The 16,676-nt window shown below is 35.4% G+C and overlaps 1 protein-coding gene and 1 long non-coding RNA gene across 3 annotated transcripts in view; one reads left to right on the forward strand and one right to left on the reverse strand.

Moving 5' to 3' along the window:
• Window positions 1–2,572, forward strand: part of LOC107660719 (uncharacterized) — an 8,190-nt gene extending 5,618 nt beyond the window's left edge. The window contains exon 3 of the long non-coding RNA XR_001631036.1: window positions 2,499–2,572. This is a non-coding gene — a long non-coding RNA (uncharacterized LOC107660719). The remainder of the gene's footprint in view (window positions 1–2,498) is intronic.
• The window catches only part of LOC107660584 (rab proteins geranylgeranyltransferase component A 2-like), a 57,356-nt gene that overhangs the window by 33,924 nt on the left and 6,756 nt on the right, over window positions 1–16,676 (reverse strand). For both annotated transcript variants that reach the window (XM_016450043.1, XM_016449964.1), the window contains exons 2-8: window positions 10,173–10,239; window positions 9,860–9,932; window positions 9,565–9,695; window positions 7,815–8,160; window positions 6,616–6,732; window positions 5,933–6,053; window positions 4,332–4,554 (exon numbers count right to left, since the gene is read on the reverse strand). In XM_016450043.1, the coding sequence (XP_016305529.1) occupies window positions 4,332–4,554; window positions 5,933–6,053; window positions 6,616–6,732; window positions 7,815–8,160; window positions 9,565–9,695; window positions 9,860–9,932; window positions 10,173–10,239 (1,078 nt within the window). The remainder of the gene's footprint in view (window positions 1–4,331; window positions 4,555–5,932; window positions 6,054–6,615; window positions 6,733–7,814; window positions 8,161–9,564; window positions 9,696–9,859; window positions 9,933–10,172; window positions 10,240–16,676) is intronic.

Here is a 16,676-nt window from a genome sequence, read left to right on the forward strand (position 1 = left end):
GTAATGGAGTAATATTTGACCAGCAGTATCTGTACTTTCACTCAAGTAATGGAGTTGAGTACTTTGTCCGCCTCTGTCTATACTCTTTGACTGTATTTTGCCGCTCGCTTCCAGTGTAGACACACGGTGTTTAATGTCGTTGGTGAGGAGGAAAGCCTGTGTGTGTCCTATGCCTTAGTGGACAGCATGAAACCCACAAAAAAATTAAATAACAGAGAGAATAATAAAAATAACAGTTATTCTCTCTATGCTATGCATATTAAATCGCAATTGCAATATTGGTAAAAAAAAAAAAAAACCCAATTAGATTATTTTCCAGAATCGTTCAGCCCTACTGTACATGATAAACGATGACATTTTATGACCAATTCAAATGCAAAAAACCATCAAATTCCAATGGGTTCACATACTTATTCATGCCATTGTAAATAAAAAATAAATTGAAATGAAGTTACAAAAACTAAATAAATAAAAGGGCCTTTCTACTATTTTTGTTTGTTTGATGAGAACCCAAAAATTACAGCTCACCCTCTTTAAACAAAAGAGCAAAACATTTTGCGCAATTTCCCAGCAGATAGTCAATAATGGGCCGGAATTGAAGCCATTAATCTAAAAAATCTTGAATGCATCCCTTGTGACCTGTTAGATTTCAGTCTATTAAACAAAAGGAAGAAAAGCTTGACTCACTTGATTAAAGCAACACAACACAACAACAACAACAAAATCTGATGCCACATTTGGACATGCTGCTCCTCCTCAAAAGCCAAACCAGGTTTGGGAGGGGGAAAAAAAGTAGTGCCCATGGGAGGCCCCCCAAACGTTTTATTAGTGTTCTGTGTGCGTCGACAATAAATCCCCTTACCGTGCAGGAGATGCTAAACAAACAAAATTACCCCACACAGCAAAGACCACTTACCGGTCAGGTTCATTGCCTGCAAATTCGTTAAAGCAACACAACACAACAACAACAAAAAACCTGATGCCACATTTGGACATGCTGCTCCTCCTCAAAAGCCAAACCAGGTTTGGGAGGGGGAAAAAAAGTAGTGCCCATGGGAGGCCCCCCAAACGTTTTATTAGTGTTCTGTGTGCGTCGACAATAAATCCCCTTACCGTGCAGGAGATGCTAAACAAACAAAATTACCCCACACAGCAAAGACCACTTACCGGTCAGGTTCATTGCCTGCAAATTCGCTTGTAATCTAGGGTGCTGGAAGCCGAGTGGGGGGCTAATGGTTGGCCAATAATTAAAAGAAAACAAAGCGCCATGTTGGCTGGCAGGCCTTTCTCTGCGAAAATTAAATCCTGTTTGGATCTGAATAAATTAAATGTTTATTGCTCCACGAGAACACACGGTAAAGGGGGAGGAAAACGAATGACGGAGAGGAAACGCCACGTATGAGGGAATGCTGCGAAGACAATCATCGGCTCTAATTAATGCATTTCCCCGTCCTCTCAATCTGTTTCTGTTTGACTGTTGTCTGATTGGAGCACCGTGATCGCAGGTGCAAATCATAACCTGTCACGGCCAAATGTGTTTACCGGGCTGAATGGATCATGCCAGCTCCAAAAAACATCCCAGCGACTGAGATGGGGGAACCGGAACGGAGCGCGGAAGACAGAAGATGGCAGTCAGAGTGCCAAAGGTTATTTAGAAATTAAAAAGTCTCTGCTGTCAAAACTTGAGGGATAATGCGGGTGAGGACGGTAAAGCATTTCATCACTATATTAGCGGAGCTGCTCGCTGATCTGTGAATAACCGAGAGAGTGAGCATTATTGAGTTTGCACCTCCATCTATCCATCTATCACCTGCAAGCAGGTATCAGCGTGATGAATGAACCCGCCTCCCTCGCTTGCTCTCGCCTTCTGACTTTTGTCTCTCAATCCCTCGCTTTTGTCCCCTCTGAGGTCCGTCTCTTTCCTCTTCTCCCCCACTCTTTGATCTCTTTTTCCTCCTGTCACTTCTCTCTGAAGTTCTTCATTTAAGCCTTTTAATTCTCTAGTAGACTCACCTGTCTGCTCTGACATTCTGTAACTGTGTACGTAACTCACGTTGGCAAATGGCAGTGTATAAGTCGGTATAAATTTTGTAATCAACTGTGAAATTGAAATCAATTTCTGAGTGAAAATTGTTTGTACACCAATTTTTTTTTTCAGGGTACTTCAGTTTCGTAGTGACTTTAAAGGAATAGTTCACACAAAAACGCAATTTAATCATCCTTATCTTGTTCCAAACCTGTTTGACTTTCCTTCTTCTGTAGAACATAAATGGAGATATTTTGAAGAATTCCAAGCTACTCTTTTCCATTTAAAGAAGCTTTTTTTTATGCAAGTAATTATTTATTTTTAAAAAAGGTCCCAGGGTATCTGAAGAAGTTTTCAAATACAATTTAAGACTTTTTAAGACCTTTAACAAATAATACCAATGCTGTATGTCCCTACAGAACAAGCCTATATAATCTCAAAATAAATAATGTAACTCAGATTAAACAGGCAGCAAAACAGGGTAACTGCAAATTTAAAATACTCAAGACATGTTTTATTCAGTATATACATAAATAATTAAATTGGTTTGTGTACTATATACCAATATATTTGAATTTGAGGTCAACTGATATTGGATTTTGGTGATAATAATGTGTTTAAAGAAAAGCAATAACTAGGTTATTGTGCCAATACTAGTAAAATCTATTTAAATAATGTTCTTAGTCTTTCCTTCCTTTCCTGAGCTGAATTAAATGCCAAACAGAATATTGTGTGACCAAGATACCAAAAATGAAAAGATGCATCAGTTTAACAATCACATTAGACCACATCATGCTTTTTGTATATCCCTCCCCATATTTAAGACCTCTTAAAACAATAATTAAGACTTTTTATGACCTTAAATTTGATAAAACTGAATTTAAGATATTTTAAGACTTTTTAGGACCCACAGGGACCCTAGGTCAATATTGCACACTGTATTCCAAGTCTTCTGAAGCCATGCAAATAGCTTTGTTGTTATCTGCCATGTTTTCTAGGCTATGCTTTCATGTCATTTGTGCTTGATGACCCAAATAACTTTCTCTATATGGAAAAGAGCAACCAGGGCATTCTTCAAAATGTCTCCTTTTGTTCGTGTTCTACGGAAGAAAGTCATACAGGTATGGAATGACATGAGGGCGATTACATTGGCATTTGTAGGTGAACTATTTCTTTATTTATTTAACAAACATGGTCTTTCCCCTTTTTTTGAGATGCATTTTACAACATCCATTTTGTAAACCATCATTGACCATTAAAAAGAAGATTCTCAGAGCTCAATTTTAAAGTGAAGTTACGGAGAAAAATAAAGTCAGCGGCGACAACTGTTTCTTGCGTTGCCTCCGCAGATGACGGACAGCTTGCAGGTGGGTTCATGCCTCAGTGCGCTAGCATGCTTATCTGAATGTCAGCAAGGGTGATTAGTGGAAAACTATGGAAATCAAAAATGCTAATTAATCTGCCTCACAGACGAGGCGCATTAAAATTCGCAGATCTCTCAGATGAGACACGCCAAGCTTAAATTTTGAGGTGGAGGGTTAAGTTGCCTTTATGTGGAATTATGATAAAATCGTATTACAGAACATGATTACATAACAGCAAAAACTGTTCAGAAACTTCAGACGACACAAACGCAAATTTAATAAGACTAATATGAAATATTGATGTCTATCTGACACGTTTACATTGTAAGCGACATTTGGCAATTGCTCTGATATTATTGGCCTGATCTATTTCAGCAAATCAGCTATATAACCTTATTGACATAAACAGACTTTTTTCTAAGAGCAGAGCTCAAAGCAGAGATTGGAGTCATATGTGCATTTTAGATAAACACTCGACTGCTCTGCTCGCCTTTGGGGAGATGTTCTCTGTAACCTGGCCTGACGCCAGCTCATGGTTTCTGTGATGATGATTCCTCTCAGCGGCACGCGGCTGAAGACTGCTCGTCTCCAAGTGCCACCATTTCACAGCACTACTCCCAGCAGACTCAAAGTGCTAAAAGCAAACACTCACGGTCCTGCAGAGCTCTGACCCTCCTCCTAACGGCCTGCTTCCTCCCTTCCCCCTCAGAGCTGAGAGTATGTGATTTGTAAAGATCATAGAGTTGAATATTAAGGGGTATATATCATGTTTTCTGTCCGAGTTCCACATTCGTTTTTGCCCAAATGTCATAATTTTTGAGTTAGATTTTTTTTTATATATTTTATTTTATTTCAAGTAAAATGTTTTTATGGTTTTAGTTTGTGAAATGACCTGACAGAGTCATCTGCTCTATTCTGTAACATTATCCTGTATAGTTTACCTGCAAAAGCATTGTGGGATTTCTCCCAGGCCGTACAGAGGGAACAGGAAGGGAGTGTTGCCGTAGCGACCCAAGCATCGCAGGAAGTGCTGCGTGGCCTTTAGTCCTTCCTCCGTAAGGGTCTGCTGCGTCACCATAGCGATGGAGTGCAGGACGAAGTCTTGCAGGTTCTCAGTGAGCTTCTTGTTCTTCAGGAACTCTCTAAATGGTTTCTCGGTATAGTCTACAAATAAGGACAATTTCAAATCTGTTACAGTGTAAAAAGATAATGAGACCTCCCACTAGGCCCGTCACTAATGAATGAAAAGCTTGTGTATTTTCAAAATGGTTATTATTGCATGTTGAATTACACTGTAATAACATAAAAGCAGTAATTTACCTTATGTCAGTGTGACTTAAATTCAATACAGCTACATTTTTAAAGGCAACATGAAACAGCAATCAATTCAGTGGGCAATATCCACCTAATTTTGTAATGCGGAAGTAAGCTATTTTCTATGAATGCGCGAAACTTCAGATTAATTTACTGGATTAGGTAAATAACAAGAAGAATAGCAAAATGCAGTAAACGGTAAAATTACTTGTGCTACAAAGCAATGTGTTCATGATTACAATAATAAATGAAAATAATATGATAAGAAATACCAGTTTGCAATATCAAGCATAGCACACTGTTTTTGTACAGTTAAAATAACTGGAAGCGAATGAGACCTGAACCCTCACACATTCAAGTTACAAATGTCCTCACCTGTTCTAACATTAAAAATAGTTAACACAGATTGTTAACACGGAAGTGGACATTTTTCAACCGGCATAAATTTGAGTACTGTTTCTATTGTGGTATTGTGGGAATTGGCTTTTTTATATTTATTGATGATTATTCATATTTGGCAAAAAGGTCTTCGATAAGCCATGGTAGGACATCCAAAAAATAAATTGTGTAAAAGAAAGTGCATAGATCAAAGAATACTCTTATCACAACCTAATTTTTGCTTGGATTAAAAATTTAAAATAAAATATTAAAAAAAAAATTACTTTTTTTTTTTTTATTTAGTTTCAATTTACATGACATTTTAATCCTTTTTCTAATTAATACAAATTATAGATCAAAAGGGACTTTCAGTGTTTTTATTTTCTGTAGTTTTCTTAATCACTTTTCTGAAAATGTGTATGTATATTATCTATAATCTATCATTTTTCATTCAAATTCGTGTGACATTGTGATGAATATTTAGAGGGAAATAATGTAAGGTGGTGCTTGATTTAATGCACTGACATTTGATTGGATCGTGGATGTTAGGCTATGATATTATTGGTTAATAATATTTCCCTTGCACACACAGCCTTGCTTGGGTAGTAGGCAAAGAAATGTATTAACTTTTGCAGAAAATATTTGAAATATTTTTTCTTTAAAATAACATGCACTGATTAATTGTGCACAATAAGACAAAGAACATTCATTAAGAAAGTGAAAAAAGTTCATTCTCTACTTCACAGAGATTTCTATTCTGACCTGAAATCTACAGTAAACATCTGCGATAGATCTCTGATGTTCCATGTAAATCAGAGAGCTGCAGGGAAACAAACACATGGGGTCATACCCTGGTACTCCTCTGGGTGCTGCTCAAAGTCCAGACAGAAGGTAAGAAACTTCATCAGCATGCGTTTCTCAACCACAGTCAGCTGCTTACTGGCAAACACATCTGCCCGTGAACACGGGACCTTCAGGGGAGGAAGAAACAAGACATCGCAGGTTAAAGTACTGACATGCATACACAAATATACATATTACACACAATCAGTAAAGAGGAGGAAGTAACAATTGCGAGAAAACGGCTTACCTTTAGCCCTAAATTACTCACACAGATGGATTGTGCATTACAATGCTGCATTTAATATTTTTAGTGAAATGAGAAACACCTTTTGCGTCAATGCTCTTATCAAGTATATTAGCAAATAGAAATGGATAAATCAAGCAGCAAATCAATTTAATCGTTTTATCTTAGCTGAACTGCTCTAATAATTTTGAATCAGGAAGCTTCATATTAGACCTAAAATATAATGCAGTCATGAGGAAGACATGAAGTACTCAGAATTTTGGATTGGGAAGGAAAAATAAAATAAAATATAATAATCATTGCGACCCTACATAGGACAAGCAGTTTGGAAAAATGGTCGCATGTCAAAAATGTCAGTTAATGCTAAATATCAATTGTCCTTTTGAGCATTTTTACATTTATTTGATCCTGTTAATAGGATTCACTGAAAAAGATCAGCTCCATACCTGCTCCACTTTTCCATTACTATAGGTGAGGATGCGGCCGATGTTCTTGAACTCCGCATAACGGCTCACATTAGATTTGATGAGCAGATCCACCAGTGCACCACGTGAATACATCAACTTTGAAGGGGGTCAAAGAGAACACTATAAATTTCATTTCATTGCCTTCTAAGTTCATTTAAAGTTAGAAGCCAGACTGCGATCACTATGTGATGGTGTTAGAAAGTCATTTTAATCGTTTGAAGCTAGGGATGCAATGGTGAGAAAATTTTCCCACAGATTAATAAACTTGTGACAACATCGATATTACAGATTACACCACACATTTTACAAGACATCTTTCACAAAACGAATGCTTGAAAATGGTTGATTCATTATTATTCTTAAAAACACAACAACAATACAATAGTACACTGTAAACCTTAATGCTCACAATATTTAATTGGTTTGAGTAGGGCAAACTTAAATTAAACAAATTAACTTTCATGATTATTTAGAACTTTCTTTTTCTTCATGAAACTGACACATTTGAAGTAATCTGAACTGTTTCATTGTTTTGAGTTTAATAAACTTGTTTCTTTTAATTTAGAGAAACTTAAATTGAACCCAAACTCTGTTAGGGATTTGTGCAAGAGTAAAGTTAAGTGAGAGATTTTAGTAGTGTCTGATGTTTTGCTATGCTAATTTAGAAGCATGAGCTTAGTTTGACAACAGGTATATGTTCAGTTTTCTATGTTGCCTTATTCATTCAGCAATTGCTGTTAATCAAATCATTGTTACCAAGTAGCATGTTAGAATTTACTGAATTAGCTAGTTAAAGCTAGTTATGTTTCTACTACTAAAAATAATGATAATTTTAAGTGTGATCAAAATGCATGAGTTAGCTTACTCAAATATTTCAATTAACATGTATGAGAAAAAAAAATCTGACAGCACTGAACTTTGAATTTCTTAACTTACATCACTCGGGTGGCAAGTAATCGCTGTATGGCTGTACAAACGAGTAGCACAGACTACCGCAGCAAGCCTATTTGAAGCATTTATTCACACATACAGGGGTAAACGTGAAGTTAATGACAGAGCATTTACTATTTCTATACCTTTAGGTGTCAGAATGCTTGTTTTTCTGTAAATAAAGCAGTTATTGGTTTCCTATTACTTCCTTTTTATCTAATATTCTGATTATCATATTTAATACAAACCTTGGAGACAAGGTCGATGTTGAATCTGCGTCCCTCTTTTACCAACTTTTGATATGTTATCTTCTTTTCCACCTCTACAGGTGGATCTGCTGGGCTGCTGATCAGCTGCGGCTCTTTCTCTTCCTGTGATTGGCTGGGTTCTGAAATGTCGGATGTATGCTGCTCCTCCTTTGGCTCAGAGACTTCGTGCTCCTCGTTCGGCGTCTTAGCATCGGTTGCCATGGCGTCATCACCCGTAACCGTGTCCTGAGCCTCTGTAGAGTCACCATTGGTCTCTTCTGATACAGTCTCAGCATTCACTGGCTGAAAGCTTGTTAACGGGGCCTTCGTTTCCTCTTCTTCCTCACTATAAATGACACACAATAAATAGCATTTTGATGCTCTTTGATGTTGTGTGACAGATCACTTTAGCCACCTCAGTTCGAGCGGCACATGAACCGTTCTTCTCCTCCTCTTTACTACTAGTTATAGCACCAAATAAGCATAAATGAACACGAGAAGCTATGTTGATGAAAGAATCACTGAAATGTATCATGTGTCTCATTTAATCGCTCAATCAATGTTTCAACCGCAACAAAACAGCTTGGAAAAATCATGCCACATAACGTTGCATTTACCTCAGGAAAGACATTCAATGTCCTTAGCTCAATAGTTGGCCAGAAAAAGGATCTCAAGAGAGAAGCGATTTCCTAAATTAATGCACTATATTACATATTCATAATATTTTTACTTAACCTGTTCTTCAATATTTAATGTATGTCTGAATAATCTGTCAAGACAACAAATTTTTTATTAAAGCCATGATTTAAATGGTTAGATTTCCTGAAAACAGCTGGAGTAGAAAGATAATTGGATCATTAAAAAGTTATTATTATAAAACGCGCAGTATGTGCAAATTAAATGTTTGTATACAAATCAGTTGTTAATTTTGACCTTTAATATTATAGTAATGTTCCAACTGATAGAGATCCTTGTATAGTTTACAGCATTAACAGAGATATTTTTTTTCCTTGAGAACAACTGCCATGTATTGTACATGATATATATCTAAATGAATCAATATGAATAAAATTGAATCAAGATTGGAATCATCTGAATCAAATCGCAAGCTTGCAAAAATAATCGAATCATGCACTTTGTGTCAATAACCATGTCTAATTTTGAACCCTCTATTGTATTGCATGTTACATTAAGTGAACAATTGCATTTTCCTCTCGGTCTATGTCCTGACAGTCATTTTAAAATATCTTTCTGACACTGTACACCTTGTGGTGGACTTACATTTTTTATTTTGAAGTTCAGCCACATTATTATTATTATATATATATTCAGTCATCAAAAATATAATTCACAATTGTTAGTGAGAAAACCTCATATTAAAACATTTAGAATTGAAATGATTAGGATTTTATGAAGAATTGCATAGATGTGCAACATTGGGTGATGTTTATTATTGATTCTATTTATTATTATTAACTATCTGCCTTTTTAGTGCTTTTTGCTTTAATATTGAAGTGAAATTTAAATGATCCTAGAAGTCAATTCAGTTAGTTTGTTATGCAGCATGTTTATTATTCTGACATGTTGCACAATACCTTAAAATATCCCCCAAAATTTTATTTTAAAATTCAATGAAATTAAAAGCAAATGTGCATTCAAGAGACGAAACACACAGGCTCTGCCATCATAAATTTGTGAAGGACCAATTTTAGACTGTGTGAGTTGTAAGTGAAGAACAATTAATACTAACCTGGCATAACAGAAAACTTCTAAGTTGGAAATAGAGGAATCGACGGCGCTGAGAGGCACCGCATCCTCTCCCTCATCAATCAAGCTCCTCCATACTTGCTCCAACTCTGTGATCTGTACCTCCTGCTGATTCTGAGAACACACATTATAAACCAAAATCAACCACTGGCTACAAAACCACAAGGTGACCCACTACTTAAAACTGCTAAAAAGTAGTATCAGTTAAAAAGCATTTTATTCAGTTGATACAATTTACATAAACTTGTATCTGAGTGAAAATGATAAAAATAAATTACCTTATATTCCTCGATCCATGACAGCAGGCCATTGAATGTGAAGCTTGCCCAGTTTCCAGCATAGTAGTTCCTCCTGTAAAATGAAAAAAATAATCATTTATTCAACATCATTCAAGTGTTTGTTGTTGCTCCTCTTTTGTAAGTCACTTTGGATAAAGGCATAAACGTAAATGTTTACATAGATCACATTTCATTGACACTGAGCATCAAACTCCACTTCACTTGAAGGTACAAAACAGAAAAAAGCAAAACTGCCAAGCAATACATCTGAGTTTTAAGGAATCTTCCGGTCTATTAGTGTCTTGTGTAGTACCTGTCTAAATGCAGAACGCTCTGTCCGACTCTGGAGCAGGCTGCCGCAATGACAGACTCGGTGAGGCCTGGGAAATGAACACAGACAGAAAGCACTGTCACCGACCACCATTGTGATCTCTCTCTGAATTGAAAGTTTCCCTCAATTTGCGAAATGCGTGCCATTTCATGCACACATCGCTGAAATAGCAAAGCAGTCCGACTGCTTTTACAATTACGTTGACGCAAAAAGCATTAAAGCTCACTGAAGGCTTATTCACTTTAACTGCTGCGGATACGTCCAGTTAGAAACAGCAACTCGGCATAAGGACAACTACACAGCTAACAATATTGTATTTCATTCAATCTTTCATCTCCCAATTCTTATAAAGTATGTCACTAGATTTTAACATTGCACTGAAAAGTAAATTATGTTGCCACAAGTATGTTGCCGGTGAACCAATGGTGCATCAGATAGTTTGTATGAGGACACAAATGACACTCAAAAATCATTTCAGAAATCAAAAAAATTCAATTCATAAAATGAAAAATGGCTTAATCAATGGATAAATGAATTAAATAATTCATTGTGTGCAGATCAAAATCACTTAAAACACTTAAGACCAAAACTACAAAATTAACCAATTACTATTATATAAATAATGATTATATAAATAATGAAAATTATTTTAATTTATTTTTTTTGTATATAAAGTTTTAAAGTTATGTTAATAAACACAACCAAAAAAGGTAACTAACATAGAATAACAAAATACACACAATTATTTTAATTTCTGATTAAAAAAAGTTCATTTTCATAATTATTTGTATATTAATATATGCTAAAAATGTTATTTTCAGTTTGTTTATTTATCTTCTTTATATTTGATTATTTTAGATGATCGAATTCCATCTATTTATCCACATTTCTCCAACAATCAGTGGTCGATTTTTCAATACATTGATTGATTTACATTGAAACTAAAACTATTAAAAAAAGTTAATTGAAATAAAGCTGTTAACTGAAATAAATATGTTGATTGAAATAACGCTGAAATGAAAATAAATATATTACATATATAAGAAACAACAAAATAAAAAATTAGAAATGTTGCCTTATATTTAACTTTTATCCAAGTTGAAGCAATAAACATAATGAAAATCAAAAACTAAAAATCTAAATAAATGAAACCTAAATAGTAATATATAAAAAAAAAAAAAAAATCATGAAAGTGTCAAATGGACAAATGACTAAAAAACCTAAACACTACAATAACATTCTCAGTTGATTTATCAATTTCTTAACTGATTTAGCAATTTCCCATTTGGACCACAATACATCTGGAACGTTCACATACAAACCAAAAAAACTTGTGTACCGCCACAAAAAAGAAGAAAATGTAATAACTACCATATAAGCAAGTGGAATATAACTGTTTTTGCACAGTTTATGAAACTGCAAGCAACATGAATCTGGCAATGCTAAAGGCTGCTGATGCTGCACAGTATTTGGACAGTCATTTACATAAGGTAAACATTTCCCGGATAACTCGCTGACTATTAAAATTAAGTGCTCGTACAAGCTCTAACTAAAGCCAAAGTACCAATGGATCCAATTGGTATATTTACTAGCATACATACTGCTTGAGCTGAGGTTTACATAATTCGCAAAGCTGCACTAAAAAGGCAGAGGGAACGCGTGGGGTCCCTGAGAGCAAGATTGAGCAGCACCGGGGCTGAAAACAACTCCATTAACCCGCTGAAGCGTTCCTGTCCCTCCATCTTTCTTCTTCTTCATCTGGCCTTGCACAGCCCCATCTCACACACACAATGGAAAAGTGATTTATTTCGAGCAGGCCCTTCGTATCTTTCCTAGCACTGGCTATTTCACTGATGGAGAATCCTGGGATTCCAGACACACACGTGACCAAAAACCTTTGTCCAAATTTAACAGCATGACATCAACCCTGTTGACTTTCATAATTCCTGATTTATCATTGCATGTTATTGTAAAATAAAATAAAAATGTTCATCTTCATAATCTTTTATTAAAATTTCACTCTGTTGAAAAAAAAATAAATAAAAATGTTCAACCCCTCCTGTCCTCTATATTCCTGTGTATAATGCCAAAATACACAATCCAATTCCTGTTGGATAAAATCTGGTCCCACAGTATTGGTAATAGGATTGTGATATCGTTAAAATTTTACAGCATCACATCCAAATTTGATGTCCAAATTTAATAGCATGACATCGAAATTCACCATGTTGAATCTCATAATGCGTGTTCCTTCATTTATTGTGCGGATTCAATGTTGCATATTGTAAAATAAAACAAATGTTAGAATGTTCTCTGTAATCTTTTATCAAAATGTAAAAACTTAAGATCCATTTTTCACAATCCAATAAATTCCCGATGGATAAAACAGGGTTCCACAATCCTGTTCCAACAAAATACGTCAAATTAGATCTTGAAACATTTACTATGTAATTACTAGTGCCTCTAATAGTGCATCCTTATGTGCATTACAGTGACATCATTTCAAAAAGTCACCTGAACTGAAAAAAACTAATTATATTTATGGAAAAGAATTACATTAATTCATTTCGCCTGTTTATAACAGATGCATCTCAATTATGCTCCTACCAGATCAGCAACGGTGCGAGGAGCCTCAATATAACTGTCCAGATAATACTGAAGATGTTTTAAAAAAAAAGTGTAGATAACCTCTGGCCGCCATCATTTAATGCCATTTATCCTATCCAGTATTGATTTTTCCACATCATGTTTGCTAAAGACAAACATTACCTGCCATAAAGTTCTGATGCCACATAGACATGCTGGGCGATAAATAATAGATTTGAGCTGGCAGGACTTTGATGACCGGGCAAAGCCCGAAATGCTTTCAGCAGGAATTGTAGGAAATCATAAATCACTCTTCATTTTAGCGAACATTCCAAATGGATTCTATCTCTGCACCTTGAAAATCATTTTTCGGTTATTTATAGTCGAGGCTGAGGGAGCGAGGGAAGGACTGTGTGTGTGTGTGTGTGTGTGTGTGTGTGTGTGAGAGAGAGAAAGAGAGAGAGAAAGAGAGAGAGACAGAGAGAAAGTGAGGAAAGGGGCGGAAGCTCATCACTGGGAAGTGGGCCAGCCTTGATGAGCACTAATTCAGGTTCTACTTAAACCGGTGCTATTAATTGTACAGTTTGGTAAGCTGTTATTATAATTTGAGTATAATGTTTGACAGTCAAATAGAAAGAGAGAGAGTGAAAGGGAGAGGGCAGGTCACTTCTCTTACACTCCACCCATTTATGTCACCCATCCCTCTATCTATCGCTCTCTCTCTCTCACACAAACCATGCTGCTGTATCTGTGGGAAGTGTAAAGGAAGAGTTCAACCATAAATTAAAATTCTGCCATCATTTACTCACCCTCCTCACTCTGAACCTGTATGACTTTCTTCTGCGAGAAAAACACAAAAGGAGAAACTCAGACCTGCTTTTCCTAAATAAGGGAACAAGCATCATCAAAGTGGTCCATACAGCTATTGCTCTATATTTCAAGTCTTCTGAAGTCATATGATGCTCTGTGTGAGGAATAAAGCAAAAATTAAGATGGCACTAACTGAAAATCGCTCCCTATGCCATACCTCTCAAATCTCATTCGTATTCAAGCTACAACATGTACAACATGACTGGTTATAAGACCCAAAGAAAACCAGAAATGTTTGGCATCACTGATGCATCTTGACTATAAGGAGGGTTTGCAATTTTTCTGATTTTATCCATTAATATGAAAGTCATGTTTTGCCACAATTTAATTTAATTTTTTTAAATTGAGGAATTGTGGTTTTGAAATCAAAATATTTGTAAACGTTACAATTCGACACGTTGACAATGAGTCAATTATAACCGTTAAGAGAAAACAATTATCTGACCGCATAACGGCACACCCTATTAACCACTGCTATTGTACAAGACAAATTTGTACAATATTTCCTTCATAAATCATGCATCTTTTCTGCAAAATATCATTTGTCATTTCAAGTCATTTGTTTTATGTTTACACCATGTTGACAACTTCATGTGTTCTATAACCAGATGGTTAACAAAGAGAATGTTACTATAATCAAGTTGTTGTTACGTATTTAAGTTGACTTGTTAAACATTAAAAATTTTTTTTTAACATGAATCAGTCAAATGTTTTGGGGGGGAAAAACAATCAAGATTTTATTTTTTGCCAAATCGCCCAGCCCTAACTATATGGCTTTAGAAAGTTTTGAAAGTACTACTTTTATGGTTCTTTTTTAACCTTTTTGAAGCTTAAAGGGGGTGTCTAATGCTATTTCATGCATTCTGACTTATTTCACTGTTAAAGAATTTGATTCTCAAACTAAACACAGTCAAAGTTTTACAAAAATAAGTTGGACGTATGACGGAGTATTTCCATGGCCCTGTATGATGTCATAAAGAGCGGAACGCTACGCAAAGCTGCGTGTGCTCATGACTCTTTAGCTCCGCCCATGGCACGCCTCCAGGAGCTCGACTGTTTTCGGAGAGAAGTGCTACAAGCTGTATCTGTCTTTTATAAATCTGATAAAACTAAAGACTCTTCGGAGATATGACACTACTCTATAGGTAGGTACTCAAGATTAACATGAGATTGGCAGAAACTGTGTGTCTGTGTGTTACGTCCCCTTTAACAGCCTCACTGAATGCTTACATTGTATGGAGAAGAGATTGTAATTTTTTTTTTAAACATCTTTTGTAATTCATATAACAGGGGATCCTTGTCAGCCGATCTTTTTTTGTCAGCCAAAAATGTAAGATACTTACTTAAAGCACCCCCATGTTAATATTTCAATAATTTAACAACACATTCAAATGTTTACAGTTCTCTAATGTTGCTTCAATGGTCACACTGGTGTTTTAGGAACCCATTAAAGTTGAATATAATAATAATAATTATTATTATTATTATTATTGGTAACTAACTGGTGCACATTACTTTCCCAAATGCTTGCATTATGATATCAGGGCAGTGACATAATCTGACCCCTCAAAAAATATATCAAAATGGATTTTAATTCTGAAATTAAAACCATGTTCCTCATAGAAGAGGTCTATTCAAGTCATTGTATATATGAAATGCATTATTATAATTTTTTTTTTGTAATTCTGAATTATTTAGTATGAGTATCATGTCAGCGACCCACAAACCAATCTGCAAATTTAAGTGGCAAAGAAAAATCAATCAGAATAAATTCATACCCCCTTAAAATGAAGCAAGTGTCAGCACTGGCCTAAATGAAATCTAGACGCAGATGTCTAACAGATAAACATCAAGTTTCAAAGTCATAAACCCCGTTACAATGATCACTGACAATCTACAAGCAGTCTGTGACTATGACGCCCATCGGAGGTCCTCCTACTAACAATCAATTCCACACTAATGCTCAAGGGCCATGAGAAATCAATCACCTGAAAAGAGCACAGGGATATCTGTGAAGGTGTTCTGTAATCACATGACTGCTAATAGAGGCTATTCAAGCTAAAGGCACATGGGGTCCAAGCAAGATGAATAGTTACATTAACCCAGGCTCAAAGAGCGGGCTGGTGAAATGGCTGGCTTGTTTTCTTCATTGCTGCTCTATTAGCGGCAGGTGAGGGAACAGCTCTGATTTAAGATGAACATCTCAGTCAGGCCTGTCAGCTAATGAATGCTGAACCTGTAACGATGCTCTTCAGTAAAGAGTCTTGTAACTTCACATTTTCTGCATCCTTTAGCCTTTACAGCTGCTGTGCTTCAGTGTACATTCATCATGAACTACTGTTAAATAAATACAGTTACCGTTTGAACTATTACCAGTTGGCAGAATAGCTGTCAGTGCATTAGTGCAGCAGCTCCAGACAAGAACTTATCTTATTGGTTGGTGAGTGTTTAATTGCGGCGTGAAGAAAAACCTTTTTAACACACTCACTGAAACATGTGGTTTAAAAAAGTGTAGACTTCAGCGTGAATAACTTAATAGGAATACATTGTTTTGATTCATTACATTATGATTCATTTAACAAATGATGCTTGAATGGAATATTCATGCTTGGTGTGTGAATAGGCCTTGACCTTCATCTGATATATGTGAACTAAATCAAAGAGATACTTAAACCTCACAAAAATATAATATATTTTGTTTATTATTTATTGTTGTTATTGTTTATTGTTAATATTTTTTTAAAGTATTATATAATTTAAAAAAAATGTTTTCCATACGTTACCATGTATTATTTTTAAATTGCAGTACAAATAATTTTTGCATTAAGATAATAAAAATTACAGGAGGAAAATATGCTTATTTGTAATGTCATCACAGTGCAAAAAAATCATAATGGTCCTAAAACAGGCTTTATTTTCTTTGAGCAAAATATTATTTCATTTTTTGAAATTGTGGAGAAATATGATCCAGAGAAGTTCTACATCTGTTTAATGAGATATACTTAAAAAAAAAAAAAAAAAAAAAAAAAA

This window comes from Sinocyclocheilus anshuiensis, unplaced genomic scaffold (assembly GCF_001515605.1).
Source record: "Sinocyclocheilus anshuiensis isolate Anshui unplaced genomic scaffold, SAMN03320099.WGS_v1.1 scaffold25, whole genome shotgun sequence".
Lineage (NCBI taxonomy): Eukaryota > Metazoa > Chordata > Actinopteri > Cypriniformes > Cyprinidae > Sinocyclocheilus > Sinocyclocheilus anshuiensis.